Source organism: Pseudonaja textilis, chromosome 1, assembly GCF_049901715.1.
Source record: "Pseudonaja textilis isolate UNSWEBS1 chromosome 1, rPseTex1.2, whole genome shotgun sequence".
Classification (NCBI taxonomy): Eukaryota; Metazoa; Chordata; class Lepidosauria; order Squamata; family Elapidae; genus Pseudonaja; species Pseudonaja textilis.
In genome coordinates, this window is record NC_141990.1 from 330,928,373 (window position 1) to 330,950,474 (window position 22,102).

At 37.5% G+C, this 22,102-nt stretch overlaps 1 protein-coding gene across 3 annotated transcripts in view; it reads left to right on the forward strand.

Moving 5' to 3' along the window:
* The window catches only part of PDE4C (phosphodiesterase 4C), a 59,768-nt gene that overhangs the window by 27,830 nt on the left and 9,836 nt on the right, over positions 1 to 22,102 (forward strand). For all 3 annotated transcript variants that reach the window (XM_026698885.2, XM_087922842.1, XM_087922843.1), the window contains 6 exons: positions 1,683 to 1,776; positions 6,103 to 6,281; positions 7,416 to 7,514; positions 9,559 to 9,723; positions 10,169 to 10,268; positions 20,955 to 21,109. In XM_026698885.2, coding sequence (XP_026554670.1) covers positions 1,683 to 1,776; positions 6,103 to 6,281; positions 7,416 to 7,514; positions 9,559 to 9,723; positions 10,169 to 10,268; positions 20,955 to 21,109 — 792 coding nt within the window. The remainder of the gene's footprint in view (positions 1 to 1,682; positions 1,777 to 6,102; positions 6,282 to 7,415; positions 7,515 to 9,558; positions 9,724 to 10,168; positions 10,269 to 20,954; positions 21,110 to 22,102) is intronic.

Consider the following 22,102-nt stretch of genomic DNA (forward strand, 5'->3'; position numbering starts at 1 on the left):
CCCCTCCTCAGCTTCTGTCCTGACTCTCAGCCTTGCAGACAAGTCCTAGGTTTCCTTGTTGCAGAGCTTGGGACGGTAGTTGGGGCCCCTTGGTAGGAGCATCCGTGGTCTGACTAGGGCGCCTCAGAGAGAAGGGTGGGCTCGCACACAAGCTGCACTTTTGGCGTTGCGATGCCTGACGCCAGCACTTCGTTGTTCGCATTCTGGGACAGCAGCATCAAGGTAAGTGGGGACTCCCTGACCAAATGTAACTCTTTGAAAATCTCTCCAGCAAGGGGTGCAGGAAAGGGGTTTTGCCGCTGCAAAGATTTAGTCACAGACACAAAACATCAAACACACACACATACGTACGCACACCCCTAAATGCATGCTGTTCTGCAGCAGTGGGGCTGCCTTTCTCTCTCTCTCTCTCTCTCTCTCTCTCTCTAATTGTTCAGGTATCCTCTCCTTATCTCAGGAGCTGACGGGAGGTTTCTGCTTTTGGTACATCAGTAATGCTTTTATTTTATTTTTTTTAACCTTGTTGAAAATACTCTCAAAGGAACTCTGTGAAACTGGCTGAATAATGCCGTCAGCCAGATGAAACAGGACTTCTGGGGGGGGGAGGGTGTCCCCCTCCCCACATAATATGTCACTTGATGAAGAGACATTTATAAAAGAAGCTTATTTCAAAGTGGGCAAAAAAAATGCAATCAAGGCAATTGTGTGTGTTTTAAGTTATACAGAACTCTTCTTCCCACCAGCTGAATTTTTAAACAATTCTAGAAAAGGACCAGGTGCATTAATCCACATTGTAGAATATAACTCCACATTGTCTCACATAAGTATAATACTTTTTCATTAAGGTGAATCCTATAAGAGGATGGAAGGCTTTTTTCAGTATGGATGACATCTGACTTGGAATTAGGTCACGTTGGAGAAAAGCAGTAAAATATACAACATGAATGCATCTTTGCATTTATCACCCAATTCTTTATGGAGTTTCTTGGGTGTTCTCCTCTTTTCCAGAAATAAAAATGAATTTTTACACTAGTTTTGAAGCAAGATTCTTGAGCTCACCTTTGAGGTTTGAAAATTTTCAAATTTTCACTTTTAAAAATGTAAAATTGAAGATTTATCTAGGATGTGTGCAATCAGAATTCCCCAAGTCATTGTTTTTTTAAATTTTCTTTGATGTTTCTTCTTCTCCTATGGCCATACATGCTACCAGTAATGCGCATAATTTAAAAGCTTACAAAATAACGAGAAGATAGATAATACGTTTGTAGCTCATCAAAAGACTTTGATGTGGTTTAGCTTTTCCAGTGCACATTTCAACATTTGCTTTCTTTTGACTCATTTTCATGTCTCAGGTACTATGCTAACTCGATACCTATTATTTTAATGTTTAGAAATCAAAGTGGATGGACGTCTTTGCTTGCAATTTGGCAATGCTTTCTCAGATTCTGAACATAACCAGAAGCCAGCTGAGAAAATTCAGAAATTAAGAAGTACAGATATTTTTCTGCTGTTGAAGTACCTTATTTGAAATATCTTTCCTTGCCACTGATCTCTTTCTTTAACAATGGCCTCCTGTTCAATGGTATCTTTAAGACCAGGCACATGGGATTCAGATGCTCCTGATGCAGATGCTGTGATGGATCCTTACAGGTTGCTGATTTTTCTCTCCTTTCTGCCTCTAGTTTAGAAGAATGCTCAATCGAGAACTGACACACCTCTCGGAAACAAGCCGTTCTGGAAACCAGGTATCCGAGTACATCTCCAACACATTCTTGGGTGAGTCATCAGCTTTATGGTCTTCAAATGCAATTCTTGAGGAAATTGTTAAATTGATATGGAAGAGTAGGACAGTCACTTCTCTAAGGGGAGGCAGACGTAAACTGTTAAAGAAATGTTATTTCCGAGCAGTAGCTTTAGCAATAGGCCTTAAAGATCTTTAGAAGTACAAGTGAAAAATACTGAATTCTTTTGCAGTATGTTCGGATTCCAGGTTTCTAGAAAAACTAGCATCCTTCTTGTGAGGTTATCACTATTCTCTTTTAGAACACCATAAAGAGAAATCTTGGAGAGTTGTGCTGTAGCAAACCTACCAAGCTGTCTAGTGCAGTATTCTGTTCCTACAGTGATGAACCGAACATCACTGGAAATTCTATAATAAAGACATAAATGCTATCTTCTTCATGTATGAGCTGAGTTCCTGACTGTACAAGTTGACAACCAGTGGAACAGACTGCCACATGAAGTGATCAGTTCTTCTCTAAAAATCTTCAAGCAAAGGCTAGATATTCAACAGCATAGATGTACTAGTGCAGGGGTAGGGAAACTTGGCTCTTTTATCACTTATGGACTTCAACTCCCAGAATTCCTGAGTGAGCCATAAAATGTTCCCCATCCCTGGCCTATGTCCTGCATTTGTATATTAAACAGTCCCATTCAAGTCAAAAATTGATTTCCCCCACAACTGAAAAACCAGTAGGCCAGGGATGGGGAACCTTTTATGGCTCACTCAGGAATTCTGGGAGTTGAAGTCCATAAGTGATAGAAGAGCCAAGTTTCCCTATCCCTGGACTAGTGGATCCTGTACTGAGCAGGAAGTTGGAGTAGGTCCTTCCAGCTCTATTCTGTATTTTGCCATAATGAGTATTCAGAACTGTAGTTCCACCTGATATTGGTGGTGACATACACCTCAATAACGGACAATCACGTTCTTGTCTAATCTCCTTTTTAAACAATCCAAGTCGCATGCATCACTGTGACTTGGGAACACCGAACACCATAGTTAAACTTTTTGTTTGCTGAAAAGTGGTTCCCTTAATTAGTTCCAAATATCTTATCATTAAATTTCTCTTCCTAAGAGATCCATTATCTACCATTACTGCATTTTGACTATTCTAGTACACCTCTAGCATATCTCCTCTAATGTATATCTTTTTAATCTAAATTCCCCAGCTTTTTACATATTTTACTTATTTTCCTGATAGCGAATTAGCTTTAGCCCTACATTGTTTTGGCTATTCTTTCCTGCACCTTTTCCAGTACTATTAAAAAATTATATTAAATGCAGCAACTGTATACTAGAAGTATGAAGCTAGTAGCATCATTCATTCATTCAATTTCTATAGCCGTCCTATTCAACCAAGTGACTGGACAGCTTACAATCTAACGTTATAAAGCAATTTAAAAAATATTAAAAGAATAACACATCCACAAAATATATGTATGAACAGCAGCTGTGATGATTTATCAACTAACAGCAAAGCCAATTTAATTTCATTTCTTTTACTAAAGATTCCCAAAATGGAATTAACCTTTTGAATAGGGACTGCATGTTGAGTCTTGTTTGAGATAATCACTGCAATCCCAAGATCCTTTTCGTGGATCATCAATGAGTCTTAAAAAATTAGGTTACGCTGGGTAGCAAATGTACATCTTGTGTAGAATAATAGCACTTACCAAATGTGGATAGCATAATGCAAACATACAGAGATTAGCCAAATATAATAATATGCATCTGATTTTAATTCTTCAAATTTTATTTGATTCATGAAATGCTATCCTCAATTTTCAGAAAGACAAAATGGCCAAAAGATGGATATACTGTATACAGAGAATAATATTATAGATAATAAAATACTTGGTTAAAATGGTCTTAGTCCATTAGGTCATCAGTACTTGTATATATGTCCTTTTGAAGAAATTGATATTTTGCACTCACATACAAGTAGGCAAGTATGTTTTCACTCTGGGGGCAGCATCTGTATTGTGGCCCAGTCTCTCCTTGAAACTCATATGCCTCCAATGATATCTTTTAGAATCCTGTTGAAGACCTGTCTATTCACCTTGGTCTTCTGAATATGAAGAAAGATCATTGCATGATTTCTTATTGGATTGTTCTCCTTTTTCCTCTCCTATTCATTTTTACTATCAAGGATGGGCATAGCATTCAAAAGAGTCATTTCTCCAAGTATCTCTGTTGAAAATATGAAGGCAACCGTGTCCTTGACAAGGCTGGCATGGCTATTTTGAAATCTTTATCCGGTTCTTTCTGTATATACATGTGTGTGTGTCCAGTTATTTTGTTTCTCTGACAGTTTTTTTTCACCTGTATTATCTATGCATGCACATATGGGCAGAGACAACTGGGACAGAAGCAACTGCATGAGCTTTGTGAGCGAAGTGGCTGTTTTAATGCTTCAGAGAGAAATGCTTCTGTTGCCCTAATGTACTTTTTAAAATCCTTTGCACAATCTATTTTCATAGTGATTTAAATGTTGCCTTTATTATTCCATTATAATACCGGTAATTTTGTTGTAAACCACCTGGAGAAACAATTGTAGGTGAAGCTATATAGAAATATATAAAATAATCACATATAGATCAAGTGTACCGATAATGCTCAAGAACAGTAGGCAACAATACATGTATTCTGACTTTGATATGCAAACTGAAATTGGCAAAAGGAGGGAAACATTGGTCTTTATTAAGATATAAAATAAATGCCAAAATTTTACTTCAGTCTGCCTTCTTGTTTTTCAAGGAGGCAAAGATGCAGACAAGATTGGTTCATTCTTCTTAGCTTTGCAAGAGAACATGCCTTTTAAGTTTCTTCTGTTGAGTGGATGTCATCATCATCATAATACAATAGAATTTATTCTATTTAATTATTTTAAAAATTTAAGAATCAATAAAAGATGACCCTGAATAACTGAAACTTCTGCTGGATTTGAAGGTCATTGAAAAAAATATGCTTAAAATACAACACTTCTAAAAAAAAAAGAGTAATTAGAATAGAATTACCATCTCTAGGCTGAAAACATCTGGACAACCACTAGATGGCTACAGCAAGTTAGAGTTGTCTAACTTCTAACTGCTGCCTTCTAATGATCATCCAGATGTACGCAGTCCAGATAATGACAGTCTCACAATAAAGAAATTTGTCTGAAAATGAATAGTAACGTTTATGATTTAAAAAGAAAAGATGGATCAATCAAAAAACATTCTAAGCAGTTCTCTTGGAAGGAAATCCTAATCATATTGTTCTTACTCAGATCTTATATATATTAATAAAGGGTATGCTTTGATTATATCACTATTGTTGCTTGAAAACTGATTCCACTTAGCCATTTTTAAAAATTAAAACGTTATAGGAAAGTCACGTAGTTTACAGCCTTGCTTTTTGCAAAATAGTTTGACAGAAAGTTCTTCCCATTTGTTCTCTCCATGTATGTGACTTTTCTTTCTCATGTGTCGTACAAGTTTGAGTATATACGTGTATGTGTGTGTGAGAGAGAGAAGACAGGTGAGGTGGGGAGACCCTGGCTGGTCTTAGAAACATCACTTTGAGGAAAGGACCGACATTCCACCACGCATTGTCTCTGGTTGCCATGGTGTCTGTAATATTATTAGTTTCTGCTGACGTCAATCCTTCTGTGCCTCAATATTGGGGGAGGGTCTCCCTTTGAACAGCAGGAGACTCGTGCAGGGGTGGGGGCTTTTCATACTCCACTTTTTACAGCATGCTTAACTCTTTGGTTTCAGAAATGTTTCGAGGAGGACAATTGTTAATGCTGGACAGGGAATTTGCTAGCTCATAGGAACTTTGAAATGAGAAGGCGGAATCCCCAACTCCAAGTGGGGAGAAAGAGTATGTGCTTTTAACAAGATACAGTTTCTTCATCCTTCTCTATCGCCTCCTCTTACTTTTGGTCTTGAATTTAGATTTTGCAAAGCTTCATGGAGATTTAAGGTGCCATATTACATAAGAGGACAACAGGGCTCTGCTCCTCAGAGTAGTAGAAGCAAAGATCTAGTTTGGTTTATGTTGATTCTTTGGAGATTTTCAAGATACTGTCACGACACGATTTTTTTTCATCACAGATAAAGGAAGTTTCTAAAGGTCCTGGATCTTATCATGAACCGTCAAATCATCTAAGCTGTCAGCCTATATTTTGTTCCTTTCATAGCAGGGAAACTGTTTCTTTAGGGGAGCTTCTCTATTGTCATTCATGATTTCAATAGGAATTCCCATAAGCTTCTGAAGAATTTTGGGGATCTTCGCAACAGGACTTGTTCCATTGCTATTGTATTTTCTGTCTCCTCCAGACAAACAGCATGAGGTGGAAATCCCAACCTCTGTTCCCAAAGAAAAAGACAAGGAGAAAAAGAAGCGGCCAATGTCACAGATCAGTGGTGTGAAAAAACTGATGCATAGCTCCAGCTTCAGTTGTGCTGCCATCCCTCGTTTTGGAGTAAAAACGGATCAGGAAGGGCTATTGGCTAAGGTGAGGAACGCCAGGCAATGGAAAAGACTGGAACAGGAAAGCTGGCATGGTTCATGACATATTATGATTGTATAGGCATATTCTGAATTTTGTCTAAATACAGAATTGATGTTCAACGTAAAGAAGTCCTTCCACCAAAGCATTTAAAAACATTTCTAATCTCCAAATTGTATAGCTTAACTACAGTAAGAATGTTAAGGTGGCAAGCTATATTTTTTCCCCGGGTATATAAATCAGTTTGGAGGCTACGGGGAGAGGCGGGGATATGGAATAGATAGCATTAATTGTGGCTCCACAGTTGTGGGACTCCCTTTAGTTGCTTCCTGTTGAGCCGTAAGCAAAAACTCTTTTCTTTGTGAAAATAATTGTGTTGCTTGTTACATGCATGGAAATCTGCCAATTTCATGTTATTTTAATTGCTTAGTGTTTCGTTCTTAGTGTAATGTTTTTAAACCCGCTGTAAAACATCTTGATAATAATTTGATTGTTCTTTTGATTGGTGGGAGAAAGAAGGGCATCTGGCAGGGGCAAACCAAGAGGAGGAAAGGAAAACAGGATTCTTCAGAGAAATAGAGGGAGGGAGAAATCCAGAGGGCGATATTGGAACTGAAATAAAAGCTGAGAAGAGGCGAAAGAACTATAGTGATGAAATGGAAAAATAGAGAACAAAAAAAGGGAAAAATAAGGGGAGGGAAGTGGAAGACAAATTGAATGGTTTGGAAGAAAAGGAAATCAAGAAAATACAAGGAATTGGAAAGATACTGAGACAAGACATGCACACGCACACTTATATTATGTATGTGTGAATATATAAAAACCTAGGAGCCATATATTCCCGTGTCAGCCTTTGCAATATGACTTTGATAAATGCTATCCCCTTTCAATTGAGTACAAAGTATTGTGAATCAGTTCACTTAACCACGTAATGTATCACAGTTCAGTTTGAGTTTTTGATGTACTTTCTCCTGCTTATTTTAATTATCCTCCTACTGAAATCTTTAGTAATTTTTTTATACGTTGTTCAGTTATGCTAGGGAAGTCTTATTTGAAGAGACAGGGAGGCAGTTTGTTTCTCCTTTGTTACTTGGCAGAGTCCAACATTGGAGCAACGTCTTTTCTTGCCACCCCCTGTAGGAACTAGAAGATGTGAATAAATGGGGCCTTGATGTATTCAAGATTGCAGAGTATTCTGGCCACCGCCCACTAACAGTCATCATGTACAGCATCTTCCAGGTGAGCTGACTCTTTTTCACAAAAAGTATCAGGTTCACAAAGTTGTTATTGAAATGTCAAAATCTAAATGGCGGAGCAGAGATACTGCCGTTTTATCATTAAACAGGGCCACTGGCCTGGAAGAATCCAAAGAAGTAATTCAGTCCATATATGTACATTGATTGATCAATAATGTAATGCAGGTTCATTAGGAAGAACAGGAGGTGAGGAGTATTCTGAGGGCTGTGGACCCTAGAAAGGCTGCCGGTCCTGACAGTATCTCTGGCTGAGTGCTTAAAGACTGCGCTGATCAGTTGGGTAGAGGCTTTACCAGGATCTTCAATTGGTCTTTATCGCAGTCCACTATTCCATCTTGTTTGAAGGCTTCCACCATTGTTCCGCTGCCAAAGAAGTTCCCTATCAATAACCTCAACGATTACAGACCAGTGGCACTCACTCCTATCATCATGAAGTGCTTTGAGAAATTGGTCTGCCGGCACATCATTTCTGGTCTTCCGCATACATTTGATAAACTCCAGTTTGCATACAGAAGAAATAGATCTACAGAGGATGCAAGAGCCATCACTCTTCACACTGCTCTGACTCATCTAGAACAGTGGGGGGGCGCTATGTGAGGATGCTTTTTGTGGATTTTAGTTCTGCATTTAACACAATTCTTCCACAAAGACTAGTGTCTAAACTTCTGGACCTTGGCCTTTCTTATTCAATCTGCCTTTGGATTATGGATTTCCTGTCTGGCTGCTCACAGACGGTCAGATTAGGTAATCATACCTCTTCAGCCCTTATTCTTAACACTGGTACACCACAGGGCTGTGTTGAGTCCCTTACTCTATACTCTTTATGTGCATGACTGCATTCCCATTCACACTAGTAATATTATTGCTAAATTTGCAGATGATACAACAGTGGTGGGACTCATCTCCAGAGGCGTGGTGAGTCTACCTATCGAGATGAGGTGGACCGGTTGCCTTTGTGGTGTGGAGACGATAACTTGGTCCTCAACACCAATAAGACCAAGGAGCTTATAGTGGACTATAGAAGGAACAGATCAGACATTCAGCCCTTGCTTATCAATGGACACTGAGTGGAGCAAGTGGCCAGTTTTAAGTTTCTAGGTGTTACCCTAAAAGAGGACCTGACCTGGGGTGCTCACATTGCAGCCTTGGTCAAAAGGGCCCAGCAGAGATTATACTACCTGAGACTTCTCAGAAAATAACAACTGAATGAAAAACTGCTGGTGACCTTCTACCGCTGCACCATAGAGAGCATTTGAACTTACTGCACCCCTGTATGGTTTGCCAATTGCATAGTGGCAAATAGGACAGCACTCCAGTCCAAAGGGTTAACGTCATTGCCCAGAAGATCACTGGTTGCCCTCTCCCCTCTTTGGAAGAGCTTTATAGCTTCCACTGCCTTAAGAAAGTTCAAAATATTCTCAAAGATCCATCTCATCCTGGGAACCTTTTTTTTTTTGAACTATTACCATCTGGCAGACGGTACAGAATAATAAAAACAAGGACAAATAGGCTGAAAAACAGCTTCTATCCCAGGGTAGTAGCTCTTTGGAATTCTGCTGTATAGTACAGTGTTGGTGCGGTGTCAGGGGGTTTCCGGTTCATGTGTGGAGGGTGAAGGATGTGTGTTTGTGTTTATTTTCATGGTCATGGTCATGATGTGTACTGAAGATGGTGTTTGATTTCGTTGTATAATTTATTGCAATGACAATAAAGTAAACTAAACTAAACTAGATGACGTTTTAGGCACTAATGGTCCCTTCCATGCTGCTTTGAAGCCTTACACATTTTGTTATTATGCCTACTTTGCAACAACATCATACTGATTGACTTGGAAATTATAGGGTATTTTTTTTAGGAACTGTGGCTAGAGTAAGAGATTTATTCTGTCCTTGGCTAGTTTTGAAATCTCAGGAGAAAAGCCGATTTTGGTTTCATGAGTTCTTCCTCCAGCTCTCCTTTTTCCTCTTTCCCTGATGACTTGACTGGGAGGGTTATAGAAGTTTCCTTCCGTATTGTCCACATTGTAGGAAAGAGACTTGCTGAAATCTTTTCACATTCCTGCGGATACCTTCATCACATTCATGATGACCCTGGAAGATCATTATCATGCTGATGTTGCCTACCACAACAACATTCATGCAGCTGACGTTGCCCAATCCACACACGTATTGCTTTCAATGCCAGCTCTGGAGGTGAGTCTACAGAAAGGCTTTTGGGGGGAAGCTTTGAAATAGGCTGGGAAAAAGAGAGAATTGTTGCGTTAATTGTTGGAACAATTCTTTCTAGTCATTTGGGAGGCTTTCTATAGGACAAGAACAAGCTATGCAATTAAACCCCTACTAGGAAAATCTTTGAATTCTGCGACCCTCAGAGAAAAAAGCTAATTCTTCCAAGAAAAAAAAAATTCTGGTATGTTATGTTAAGCTATAAGAGAAGAGACCAATAGTTCATGGAATGGAATTGTAGCATCGTAGGATTGAAAGCAACCTTGGGGATCTTCAAGTTTAACTCCCTGTTTGAATTACCTTCCTATATACACTGATACATTGTGAAATCTCAAATCTAGTGTTCCATTCATATGTTTATTGGTTTCTTCCATCTTTTCTAATGCTGTTTCTGCTCCTTCTGTTCTCCCAGGCTGTTTTCACTGACTTGGAGATTTTGGCTGCCATTTTTGCAGCTGCCATCCATGATGTTGACCATCCTGGCGTTTCTAACCAGTTCCTGATAAATACCAGTGAGTGAATCACCTTTTACACCAAATTTCATTTATTCATTTATTTATTCAGGGTATTAATACCGTCTACAGTCTAATCTATCTTAGGTCTTATCCACATGTCTTAGGGATACATCTTACATATCTGCTGTCCTTCTGTCCTTAAATCAGAAGGAACGTATACCAACATGAAAGACAACCCCACAGCAAACATTTACTGTGACTGAGCAATAGAGCTGGTTAGTTTGCTACCTCAACCCAATGTAACATTGGATAATTTTAGGAAGCCCTGCTGAGCTTTCGCCTCCATCGGACATCATTAACCAGCAAAAAATTGTTCCCTGCTGGGTTGGAGGACTCCAGGTCCTTCAGTCAGCTGAAATATTTTATGTAAGGGGTTCAATGTTCAATTCTTCTTTTAACACCCTGTCCTATTAATGTTGAAATGTTGGAAGACTGGGTGATTGATATTCCCATAGCAAAAATACTCTAGAACAGGGTTTCTCAACCTGTGATTCAGACTACTGGGGGTCACGATGTCACAGGGGTCTGTGAAGGCTTGAAGAAATGTTATGATTTCACTCATGGGTTAAATCTTGGTAGTCCATGGCCATGGTTCATGGCCACAAAAGGTATTTAAAAGGGGTCCATCCATGGTTGAGAAAAGGTTGAGAACCACTGCTCTAGAAATATTCCAAACTGAAGCCCCTCATTAAATATTGAGAGCTCAGTCTCAATATTTAGAACTCATCATCATAAGAAAGCAAATCACTTGATTTATACTCTTCTGGAAATTGAGATCTATCAGTGTTATACCATTTCCAGAAGACTTCTTCTCCCCCTGCTACTACCTCCTTACTTCTGTTGAGAGGCCACCAATGGTTTGGGACAAAATTTCAAAGAGAAACCCAGACTATAGATCTCTTCTTGAAGCAGCATTTATCTATAGTAAGAGTAGAATATTGTTAGGAATATAAGTCACCTAACAGGTATTTGGGTTAGAAATATATAAACCAGGATAAACATTTTAAAACTGTATCTTTAGGAAAATGCAAAACTGTAATTAGGTATGGTTTCTCAAACGGCCATAAGACAGAGCCAGAAACCTGGTTTGTCTTAGCCTTAGTCTCAGAAGAGAGTGTGAGTAAGTCTCTGTTTCCTTCTGTTGGAAAGTATTGCCGTTCCTCCAATTTTTCTAATTGACTGCTATTTCTGGATTTGATGTAAGTTTGTTACTGAACTGTTTTTGACACTGGAATTTGTTACTGAATTATCTCTGGATTGAAAACTGACTGATTTAACTTATGAATGACTTTGGATTGCTTGTTTGGACTTTGCTTAACATTTCTGGAAGTAAAAACCTACATTTACTGTATGGTGTATCTGTGTGCTCTGTGTGTATTATTCCAACATTACTCTGTATACGTCTCCCTGTATGCGCTCATTCTCCTAACAGGGAATTACCTCAACACTGGTTATGGGCCCAGGCCATACCAGGCTCGGATAACTGAGTTAGTGTGAATACACAGTACTGTATACAGACAGCTGTTTACTGTTTAATAGTGGGCTACTGTTGTGGCTCCGATTCCTGAGCCTGTGCTGTCAGAGGAAGAGGACTCGGAAGATGATGATGAGGAACTGGGAATGCCTTCCTCCCCAGGACCTTCCTCACTGGCAATGCCTTCCTCCCTGATAATGCCTCAGGTTTCATCAGACAACCGAGAGGAACAGCCTGAGATTAATCAGGAGGAAGGCATATCAGAGCAGCCCCTAACGGGGAGTCAAGAGGAAGAATGTTGGCTTGATCCTAAGCAGCGTCGTAGGGAGAAATGTGAGCAGCAACGTAGGAGGCGTGGGAGGGTCAGAGAGTGAGCTGAGTCATTGAGCCACATCCCACAGGGGATAAAAGTGGGTGTGTTGTTGGCTGGAACTTTGTACGGGACAAAGTTTAATCTTACTTCAGGTTTTCTTTGGGAATGATTTTGTGGTCTGCCTTGTAATTTTCTGGGAGTAGCTTTTTATTTGTTATCAGTTCAGACTTGGCAGGCAGAGCGTGTTGGAATGCCAAGGACATTATCAGTTCCAAAGAATTAACTCTGTGAAGTCCGAGCCAGCTTGCCTGCCTGTGTTTGTGTGAGTTTGTACTCTTTCATCTTTTGGGAAAGAAGAAAGGTGAGACAGAATAGGTTACTATCCTGGTAAAGATGGCACAAGTCACTTCAACAAGTCTATCACTGATAACCTGGTTGGATGGAACAAACTATGTTTCCTGGTCTATGACATGCAGTCTATTTCTACATAAAGAAGGTTTATGGAATGTAGTTCAAGACCCACTGGATGTAAATGCTTGGGATCCAAATAATGAGGATGATGCCAAGAAGCTTGCTGACTTTAAACAGAACAACGAACGAGCTCTTTGTATAATTGGACTAACACTGAGTGACCAGCAGCTAGTCCATATTCGTGGAGAAGAGTCTGCTGCTAAGTGTTGGGAGAATTTGAAGAGGATTTATGTTCGTGACAGTGTAGGTGCACACATACATCTTACACGTAAACTGTTTAGAGCACGTCTTCTGAAAAGTGGAGATAGGTTAGCTCATTTAAACTTCATTAAAAGAACTTTTCAAGAGCTACATGAAAAAGAACTGATTTTTTCAGAGCTGCATCAAGTTTACATCATTCTTTCCTCATTGGATGAAAGTTATGATGATTATGTATCTTCACTGGAAGTCCTGCCCAGAGATAAACTGACATTGACTGATATAACTGGAAAGTTGTTAGAAGAAGCAAGAAGACGACTGGATAGGGACCAACTGAGGAAGGAACAACCACAAGAAGAAGATTTATCTTCAACTGCCTATACTGTTAGGAAATGTTTTTCTTGTGGGGCTAGAGGACATATAGCTAGATACTGTAAGAAGGGAAAACAGAATACTAGTAAATACCAGAAGGCTAAGAAGAATGTTAGTTTAGCTATGTCTAGCAATTCACCTGTAAACAAAGATTCGTGGGTTGTTGATAGTGGATCATTGCAATACATTATTAAAGATAGAAACAGGTTTGTAAAGATGTCCACGAGTAAACAACATGTATCATTGGCAAATGGATGGAAGATTAAGGCATCAGGTGAAGGTACTGCATATTGTTCTTGTATAAACGAACATTTAACTATGTTATATGTACCTAAACTGAAATTTAATCTACTATCAGTAAGGGCTTTAGTTAATATTGATTATGTAGTAACCTTTAGGGGAGATAACCGTATAATAGAGAAAGAGGGTAAAAATGTTACTGCTACATTAGAAAATTACTTATATGTGATACATGATGACCAGTTGAAGATGGCTAACTCAGTTTATAACAATGTTAAACCACATGATGAATGTATACATTTACTACATAGATGTATTGGGCACATTAATTTCAAAATGCTCAAACAAACTGTTGAATTGTCAGAGGGAGTAAAATTGAAACCCTGTAGCAAGTATTTAAACTGTAATGCTTGCAGCCAAGATAAAAGTAAGGTTACTCCAGCAAACAGACTAAATGGGTTTAAGACCAAAGAACCTTTAGAGGTTGTGTTTGCTGACATAATTGGTCCTAAGAAACCAAGTTTAGGAGGTGCCTGTTATATTTTGAGTATTATGGACCATTACTCACGATACGGTTTCTGCTATCTTATGAAAAACAAAACAGAAACATTCCAACATTTCTTTAACTGGCTAAGGTTTGCTGAGAGAAAAATGAAAAGTAAAGTAATCACTTTAGTCACTGATAATGGGACTGAGTTTGTTAACAAAAGATTCCAAACTATGTTGAAATTGGCCGGTGTTGAGCATAAACGTTCTACATCTTACAGACCACAACACAACTCGTTTATAGAACAAAGAGGGCAAACATTACAAGCCATGGCTTGCACTATGTTATCTGATTCAGGTTTACCTGAAACACTGTGGGGTGAGGCCATAATGTGTAGTAACCATGTTTTAAACAATGTAGTTAATACAACAACTGGAGAATTGCCATTCACTCGTTGGCATGGCAGAAAACCAAATTTAAGTTACCTACACACATTTGGAGCTCCAGCATGGGTGCATATTCCCTCACAAGTAAGACTGAAAGGGCAACATAGAGCTAAGAAATTATTTTTTGTGGGTTATGAGGCCAACCATAGATCATTTAGGTTCTGGGATCAAGGCACAGCTCATGTTTATTGTAGTGCTAGTGCAAAATTTCTCGAGCACATTGGGTGGGATAAACTGGAACAGGAATCCAGCAATGATATTATTGACACCCAAATAGTCCCTAAAGATAATATCAGTAAACAACAAATAGCCATTAAAGAGGAAGAACAGGAGGAAGTAGGAGGACAGGCATAGGAAAAAATAGAAGAACAGGAGCAGGTGGCACAGGAAAGTCCACCAGTTAGCCCTGTATTACCAAGACGTTCAACCCGAGTAACACGACTACCTGATAGATATCAAGCTAGTGTTGTATGCCAACTGAATACAGTTCCAAGTAACTATAGTGAACTAAAACTGTATTCTGCTAAGGATCAGGCTGCTTGGCAGAAAGCAATGGATAAGGAACTAGAATCTTTTACAAAACTGGATGTGTACGAAAATGTTAAGTTGCCACCAGGCAAACATGCCATAGGATGTAAATGGATATATAAACTTAAGACAAGTGTGGATGGGACTGTTACCCATAAAGCCAGGTTAGTAGCACACGGGTTCAATCAGACAGCAAATGACTATGATGAGGTGTTTGCACCTAGTCTGAAGCTACTACAGCATTAGTGTGGGCAGCTAAGGAGAAATACATTGTAAATCATTTGGATGTAGAAACGGCATATCTGCATGCGAATGTGAATACAGAAGTCCTCTACTCACAACCACAACTGAGCCCACACTTTCTGTAGCTAAGTGAGTCAGTTGTTAAGCAGGTTTTGCGCTTTTTTATTATCTTTCTTGCCACAGTTGCTAAATTAATCAGTGCAGCTGTTAAGTTCATAACAGTTACGTGAAACTGGCTTCCCCATTGACTTTGCCTGTCAGAAGGTCACAAAAGGTGATCACATGAGCCCAGAACACTGAATTCATCATAAATATGAATCAGTTGCCAAGCTTCTGAATTTTGATCATGTGACCATGGGATGCTGCACAGTCATAAGTATGAAAAATGGTCATAAGTCAGGTTTTTTAAAAATTTAAATTTATTTTTTTCTTTTTTTTCTTTTTCTTTTTGTTTTTTTTTTTTTATTTTTATTTTTAATAAAAATTTTATTGGTTTTTAAAACAAACATAAACAAACAAAACATAAAAACATCAGGCCACCTTCCATATATGTACATACAGTGTGCCAGTTGGTTTACAAATTGTTTTGTGCTTCCATTTCGTAGTCTTCAATTACAATTACATTGTATATGATCTCATATTTTCAATCCAATATTAAATACATTGGTATCATTATTAATCAATCATTTGACTATATTTTTATTCATTCATGCTTTGGAAAATAATCATATTTTACTTAATTTGTTTTGTGACAATTCATATTATCATCCCAAATCTATCCTAAAAACATTTTGTAGATATAATAAGAAAAGAATACATCTTTATATATTTAGTATTTTCTAAAAGTCTACATATTTCATTACTATACTTTATTGTCTAACCATTGATAGAATAGATCCCAAACTTTATAAAATTGTTTATCATCCTGTTCTCTAATTTCAAATGTCAATCTCCTCATTTCGGCACATTCCAATATTTTCTTAATAATTTCCTCCCGTGATGGTATTTTCTCATTTTTCCAGTTTTTAGCAAATACAATCCTAGCCGCTGTTAATACATTTACAATCAGGTATTTCAAATCTTTACTATATATTTCAGGTAAAATTCCCAATAAAAATATCTCTGGTTTCAAGTCTATATGCTTTTTTGTCATTTTTTCCAACCACGTGTAGATTTTAGTTCAGTATTTTTTAGCATCCGTACAAGACCACCACATATGGTAATATGAGCCAGGTGTCTGATGACATTTCCAACATTTTTTGGATTTATTCTTGAACATTCTTGCTGTTCTTGTCAGGGGAAAATGCCACCTGTAAAACATCTTATACAAATTTTCTTTATATGTTGTTGACATTGTCATTTTATAATTTTGAGACCACAATTTTTGCCATTTCTCTAGATCAATCCCATATCCAAAATTCTTCCCCCAAGCAATCATTGTTTCTTTAACTTGTTCTTCTTCTGGTTTAATTTCTAATAAATATCCATACAATTTTTCAATCACCTTTTCATCAGTACCTGTCAAAATCTTATCTAAATCAGTCAGTTTATCATAGAAACCTTCTGTTTTAAAATCTTTATCATACCTTAAATGTATATGCGCATATGAAAACCAATTCATCTTTATACCTTGTTCCTCTAGTTTTTGTATAATTTAAGTTCACCCCTTTTCATTCAATATTTCACCATATCTAACTGTTTGCTCCTTTTTGTATATTATAGGATAAGAAAATGCTTCAATAGTCGATAGCCAGACTGGAATTTTCAAATAACATTGTTTTTTAATCTTCTCCCAGTTTAACCACAGAGACTCCCGTATATAATGTCTTCTAAAGTACCCCTGTGTTTTAGTTCCTTTATACCATAGAAAAGCATGCCACCCCAACAACAGATCATGTCCTTCTAATGTCAACAATCTAGTATTACTTAATGTTATCCATTTCTTAACCCACATCAAGTTTGTAGTTTGGTAATACAACTCCCAATTAGGCAAACCAAATCCTCCTCTTATTCTAACATCTTGCAAAAGTTTTAACTTTATTCTCGCTTTCTTACCTTGCCATATATATTTCAACAGTTTTATTTAAATCTTCAAAATAGTCTTTTCCAAGCCTAATTGGAATTGTTTGGAACAAATATAAAATTCTGGATAATATATTCATCTTGATTGTTGATATTCTCCCTATTAATGACAGTTGTAAATTTTCCCATTTTGCCAAATCTAGCGCTATCTGCTGTTTAAGTTTGATATTATTATTCTCTTTTAGTGTACTGCATCTTGTTGTCAAGTATACTCCCAAGTACTTGATCTTATTCATGACCTGAATTTTCAATAGATCTGCCAGTTCTTCCTTTTGTCTTGATAGCATATTCTTTGTCAAGATCTTTGTCTTATCTTTATTTATTTTCAAACCAGCCACCTTTCCCTATGTCTCTATCTTTTCTATCAATTTTGATGCTGTTTCTAGTGGGTCTTCTAGAATAAAAACCAGATCATCTGCGAATGCTTGCAACTTAAATTCTTCCTTTTTAATTTTCATCCCTTTTATATTCTTTTCATCTGTAATATTTCTGTTTAGCACTTCCAAAGTTAACACAAACAACAGAGGTGACAGTGGGCACCCTTGTCTTGTTCCTTTTCTTATATCAATAGGGTCTGTCAGTTCTCCCTCTATCATTACCTTTGCCGTTTGCTTATGATATATAGCTTCTATTGCTTGAATAAATTTTCTAGCAAAGCCCATCTGTTCCAGCAGTAACAACATGAATTGCCAATTCACATTATCAAATGCCTTCTGTGCATCTAGAAATATCAAAGCCATTTGTTTTTCAGGATGTGCCTCGTAATATTCCAAAGTGTCCAAGATTACTCTCATATTGTCTTTAATTTGTCTCTTTGGCAGAAATCCATTTTGATCAGGATGAATAAAATTATTTAGGTTTTTTTTCAGTCTTTCTGCCAATATAAGTCACTTTTTTCAGTGCCATTTTAACTTCGAATCATCATTAAACAAACTGTTGTAATTCAAGGACTACCTGTACTACCATCAAAAGATGGTAACTGTTCCTTTATCCATAGCATTTATAAGAATTGTAGTATGAATTCTATATACCAATGAGATTCCAACTTATGCAGGAGTGAGCCTGAATGTATTTTATCTTCTTGCTGTTTAATTTGTGCATAAATCCACTCAAATAATCTGAATATTTTTAGCATTTTTTTTTAGTATTTATTTTGATTTGTCAATCGCTTACAAGATACAGGAATAAGAATAAATATAGTTTTGAATACATGAGATAGATACTATAGAACAATAGGACAGGGACGGTAGGTACGATTGGTGCACTTATGCACCCCCCTACAGGCCTCTTAGGAAGGGGGTGAGATCAATAGTAGACAGAAGACAAAGGTTAAAGTTTTTGGAGTTTGGAAAGAAATCACAGAGTCAGGTAGAGTATGACTGACCACTCTCTTGCTGAAGTTGTATTTTCTGCAGTCAAGTTTGGTGCGGTTAACCTTAAGTTTGTATCTATTGTGTGCTCTTGTATTATTATGATTGAAGCTGAAGTATTCATTTGCAGGTAGGACATTGCAATGTATGATTTTATATACTATATTTAGATTGGACCGGAGGGGGCGTAGTTCTAGGTTTTCTAGGTCTAGAGTTTCATACTCCTAAACTAGCAAATAGATATATTGCAACTTGGTTGTACGCAGATGACATAGTATTTCTATCACAAACATTATTTGGTTTTAAATAAACCCCAAATGCTCTGTCCAATTACTGCTCTGAGGAAGCACTTGAAATTATCCATAGTGAAACAAAGAGGCCTAAACTATGTGCCTGGAGGATAAATGGCCATAGTATTGAAAAATGAAATATTTTAAGTACTTGGGCATGGTTTTCCATAGCTATACCAAATACTTTTCTCATGAAAATTATATCATAGAAAATACTCAAGAAACAATGGCTGCAATTCAGTCTTTTTCACTTCATCAGAGGAGCATAGCAGCACTTCAGCAGCACTGAAGGCTCATGTACCACCACTTCTCAATGCCCAGCTAGGATCTTACACTTCCTTTACTCATCTTGAAAGTGTCCAATCCAAATTCCTAAGGGATATATTCCAGGAACCCCTTGCATTCCAAATTTGGTATTAAAGAGGCAGATAAGTTAAAACAGGTACATGGATCTGCATCATAGTATATTGGTTGAAGTTACTATTCTTTCCCACACATTTGAGTATTTTCTTTGTTGGGGACAATTACAAATCAATATGGTTCAGAACAATCTCACAAACACTTCAACACCTCAGCTTTTCCAGGGAGTTATTCCTAATGACGGGCTATGAGTGTGCAGTGCATTTAGACAACATATCAAATACCTGGAAGCTCCAACAGGAGGATCTGCTCTACCTAAGAACATTTTTCTGAATAGTCAAGCCTCTTTTTACAAATCAGCAAGATACTTTCCCACATAAGTTTCCAAATTCCAAGGAGCGCTAACTTTAGCATGCTTCAATGTTTTTTCCCCATTGCAGTTTGGAGGGCTGATACAAAAAAATTCCCTATGAGCTGAAAATGTGCCCCTGTGGACAAGGAGTTGTTGAAACTACAGCTCATGTCCAGCTACAATTACTCTGTCTAAGGACTAAGGGACCTACTTTATCTCTCCTTACCTGGTAAAACACCCAAGAAATTCTGATTTATTTTATGTACATTTGTTATCAGATCAGTATGATTCAATCTCCTTGAATGCAGCTAAATTTTGTTATAGTCCCTGGTAAAACTAGTCAGACTTGATTATTCACTGAAAAACCCACAATTGTAAAATTTATTTTGTTTTGTTTTTATTTTATTTTTATTTGTAATGTGTTAAAGTTTGCAATTCTATCAGCTGCAGTAATAAGAATATTCATATTATTCATAAATTAGTAAGGCCACACTTGGAATACCGCATTCAGTTCTGGTCGCCACGATGTAAAAAAGATGTTGAGACTCTAGAAAGAGTGCAGAGAAGAGCAACAAAGATCATTAGGGGACTGTAAGCTAAAATATATGAAGAACGGTTGCAAGAACTGGGTATGTCTAGTCTAATGAAAAGAAGGACTAGGGGAGACATGATAGCAGTGTTCCAATATCTCAGGGGCTGCCACAAAGAAGGAGCCAAGCTATTCTCCAAAGCACCTGAGGGCAGGACAAGAAACAATGGGTGGAAATTAATCAAGGAGAGAAGCAACCTAGAACTAAGGAGAAATTTCCTGATAGTTAGAACAATTAATCAGTGGAACAACTTGCCTCCAGAAGTTGTGAATGCTCCCACACTGGAAGTTTTTAAGAGGAGATTGGACAACCATTTGGGCAAGAATACCTTCAAGGCCTCTTCCGACTCTGTTATTCTGTTCTGTTCTGTTCTATTCGATTCGATTCGATTCGATTCTAGTAGGAGTGCAAATTCAGGGTTGTACCAGAGTTCACTATGTAAGATCATCTAAGTTTATTTTTAAATCAGACCAAAGGCCTATATAATTCAGCATCCTTTGGAAGATACCTACCGTAATAATCATATGATAAGCCACAATGATCTAGAATCAGCTGCCTATGGGCTTATATGACACCTAAAATTTAAGCCAAAGTTTAGAATCTGAAATGTAAAAAAAGAATGAACTGAACATGTTCATTCTTGTTCAAATAATAAGAAATTATTTAGTAAGAGTGCATATAAGGCAAATGGTTTTGGTAGGTTATTTCAAACCCATATGTAAACTTTTAGCTTCCTTACTTTACCACTCTATTTCTTTCCAAACTGAACGATTGCCACAATCCTAAACACTGCCTGCAAGGCTGACTTTGAAACTAATGATTCTCCTCTTATTGTCTCTTTCCTTCCCTATTTATTTTTATTTGTAGATTCAGAACTGGCGCTAATGTATAACGATGCATCAGTGTTAGAAAATCATCATTTGGCAGTAGGATTCAAACTCTTACAAGAAGAAAACTGTGATATTTTCCAGAATCTCTCTAAGAAGCAACGGCAAATGCTCCGGAAGATGGCCATTGACATGGTGAGAAGCTTTGTTGGTCATGGTTATAATTTTGAATGAATCACAATATTTCAAGTGAGATGACAGGTGTTTATTGAAATGCATGAGACTGATTAGTTTGAGGTTGAAAACTGTTTCAAGGAGATCGTTGTTTAAGAATAAATTAATCACATAGTTAAGGAACTAGGATGAGATTTTACTATTTTTAAAGCTTGGCAGACATGTTTGAAAGAAAAGTTCCTTTATCTCTTGGGAAGTTTACATTCTTCCCAAGTTTACATTCTTCTCTTGGGAAGTTTCTGTTGTATTGTTTGTATTCCCCTGAAAAATAGTTGCTTGGCTTCAGTCAAATATAATGGAATTCAGAGAACATTGTGGCTTCATCAGTTGTGGGGGGGTGAACTTCTACAGTTGCATTTTGTACTTAAAGGCCATTCTAACAAACATCAGGATCTAGAAAACAATATGAAAATCTAGTCATTGTTTTTATTCTTGAGGATCTAATTAGAAAAAATGAATTTATCATTAATAGGGAATGGTGAATGAGACCCAAATACGACTAGGGCTGTTAATCAAAGATGTCCGTCAAACACTCAAGAGGGTGTCCGTGCACATGTAATTGAAGCCCCATTCCATTTCTACATTTGTCATTTGCAGCATGGACACCATCTTGGCCTTTGTAAAGAATATGAGGAAAATGAAATGAAATGAAAAAATACGTTGTGTGCATCTGAAACTAAAAATCCATCCAAACAGCTGCTTTAACATGCATTTCATTGTGAGTTGGCACAAAAATATGGCGGCATGAATTGCTCTGTCACAATAGTTAATCTATAGTTAGTCTAGGAACAAGCAGTACTATTCTGGTAATTTTAAGGTGGAACAAATTAAAAAGAGCAAGTGGTTGTTTAGTTTCCGTTCCTACCTGCTAGATGGGAAGAACAATGGCCTATTTTTATCCAGAATATTAGGATGGGTTTTATTTCCAGGTAGTCCTCCTTAACAGTTAGGAAC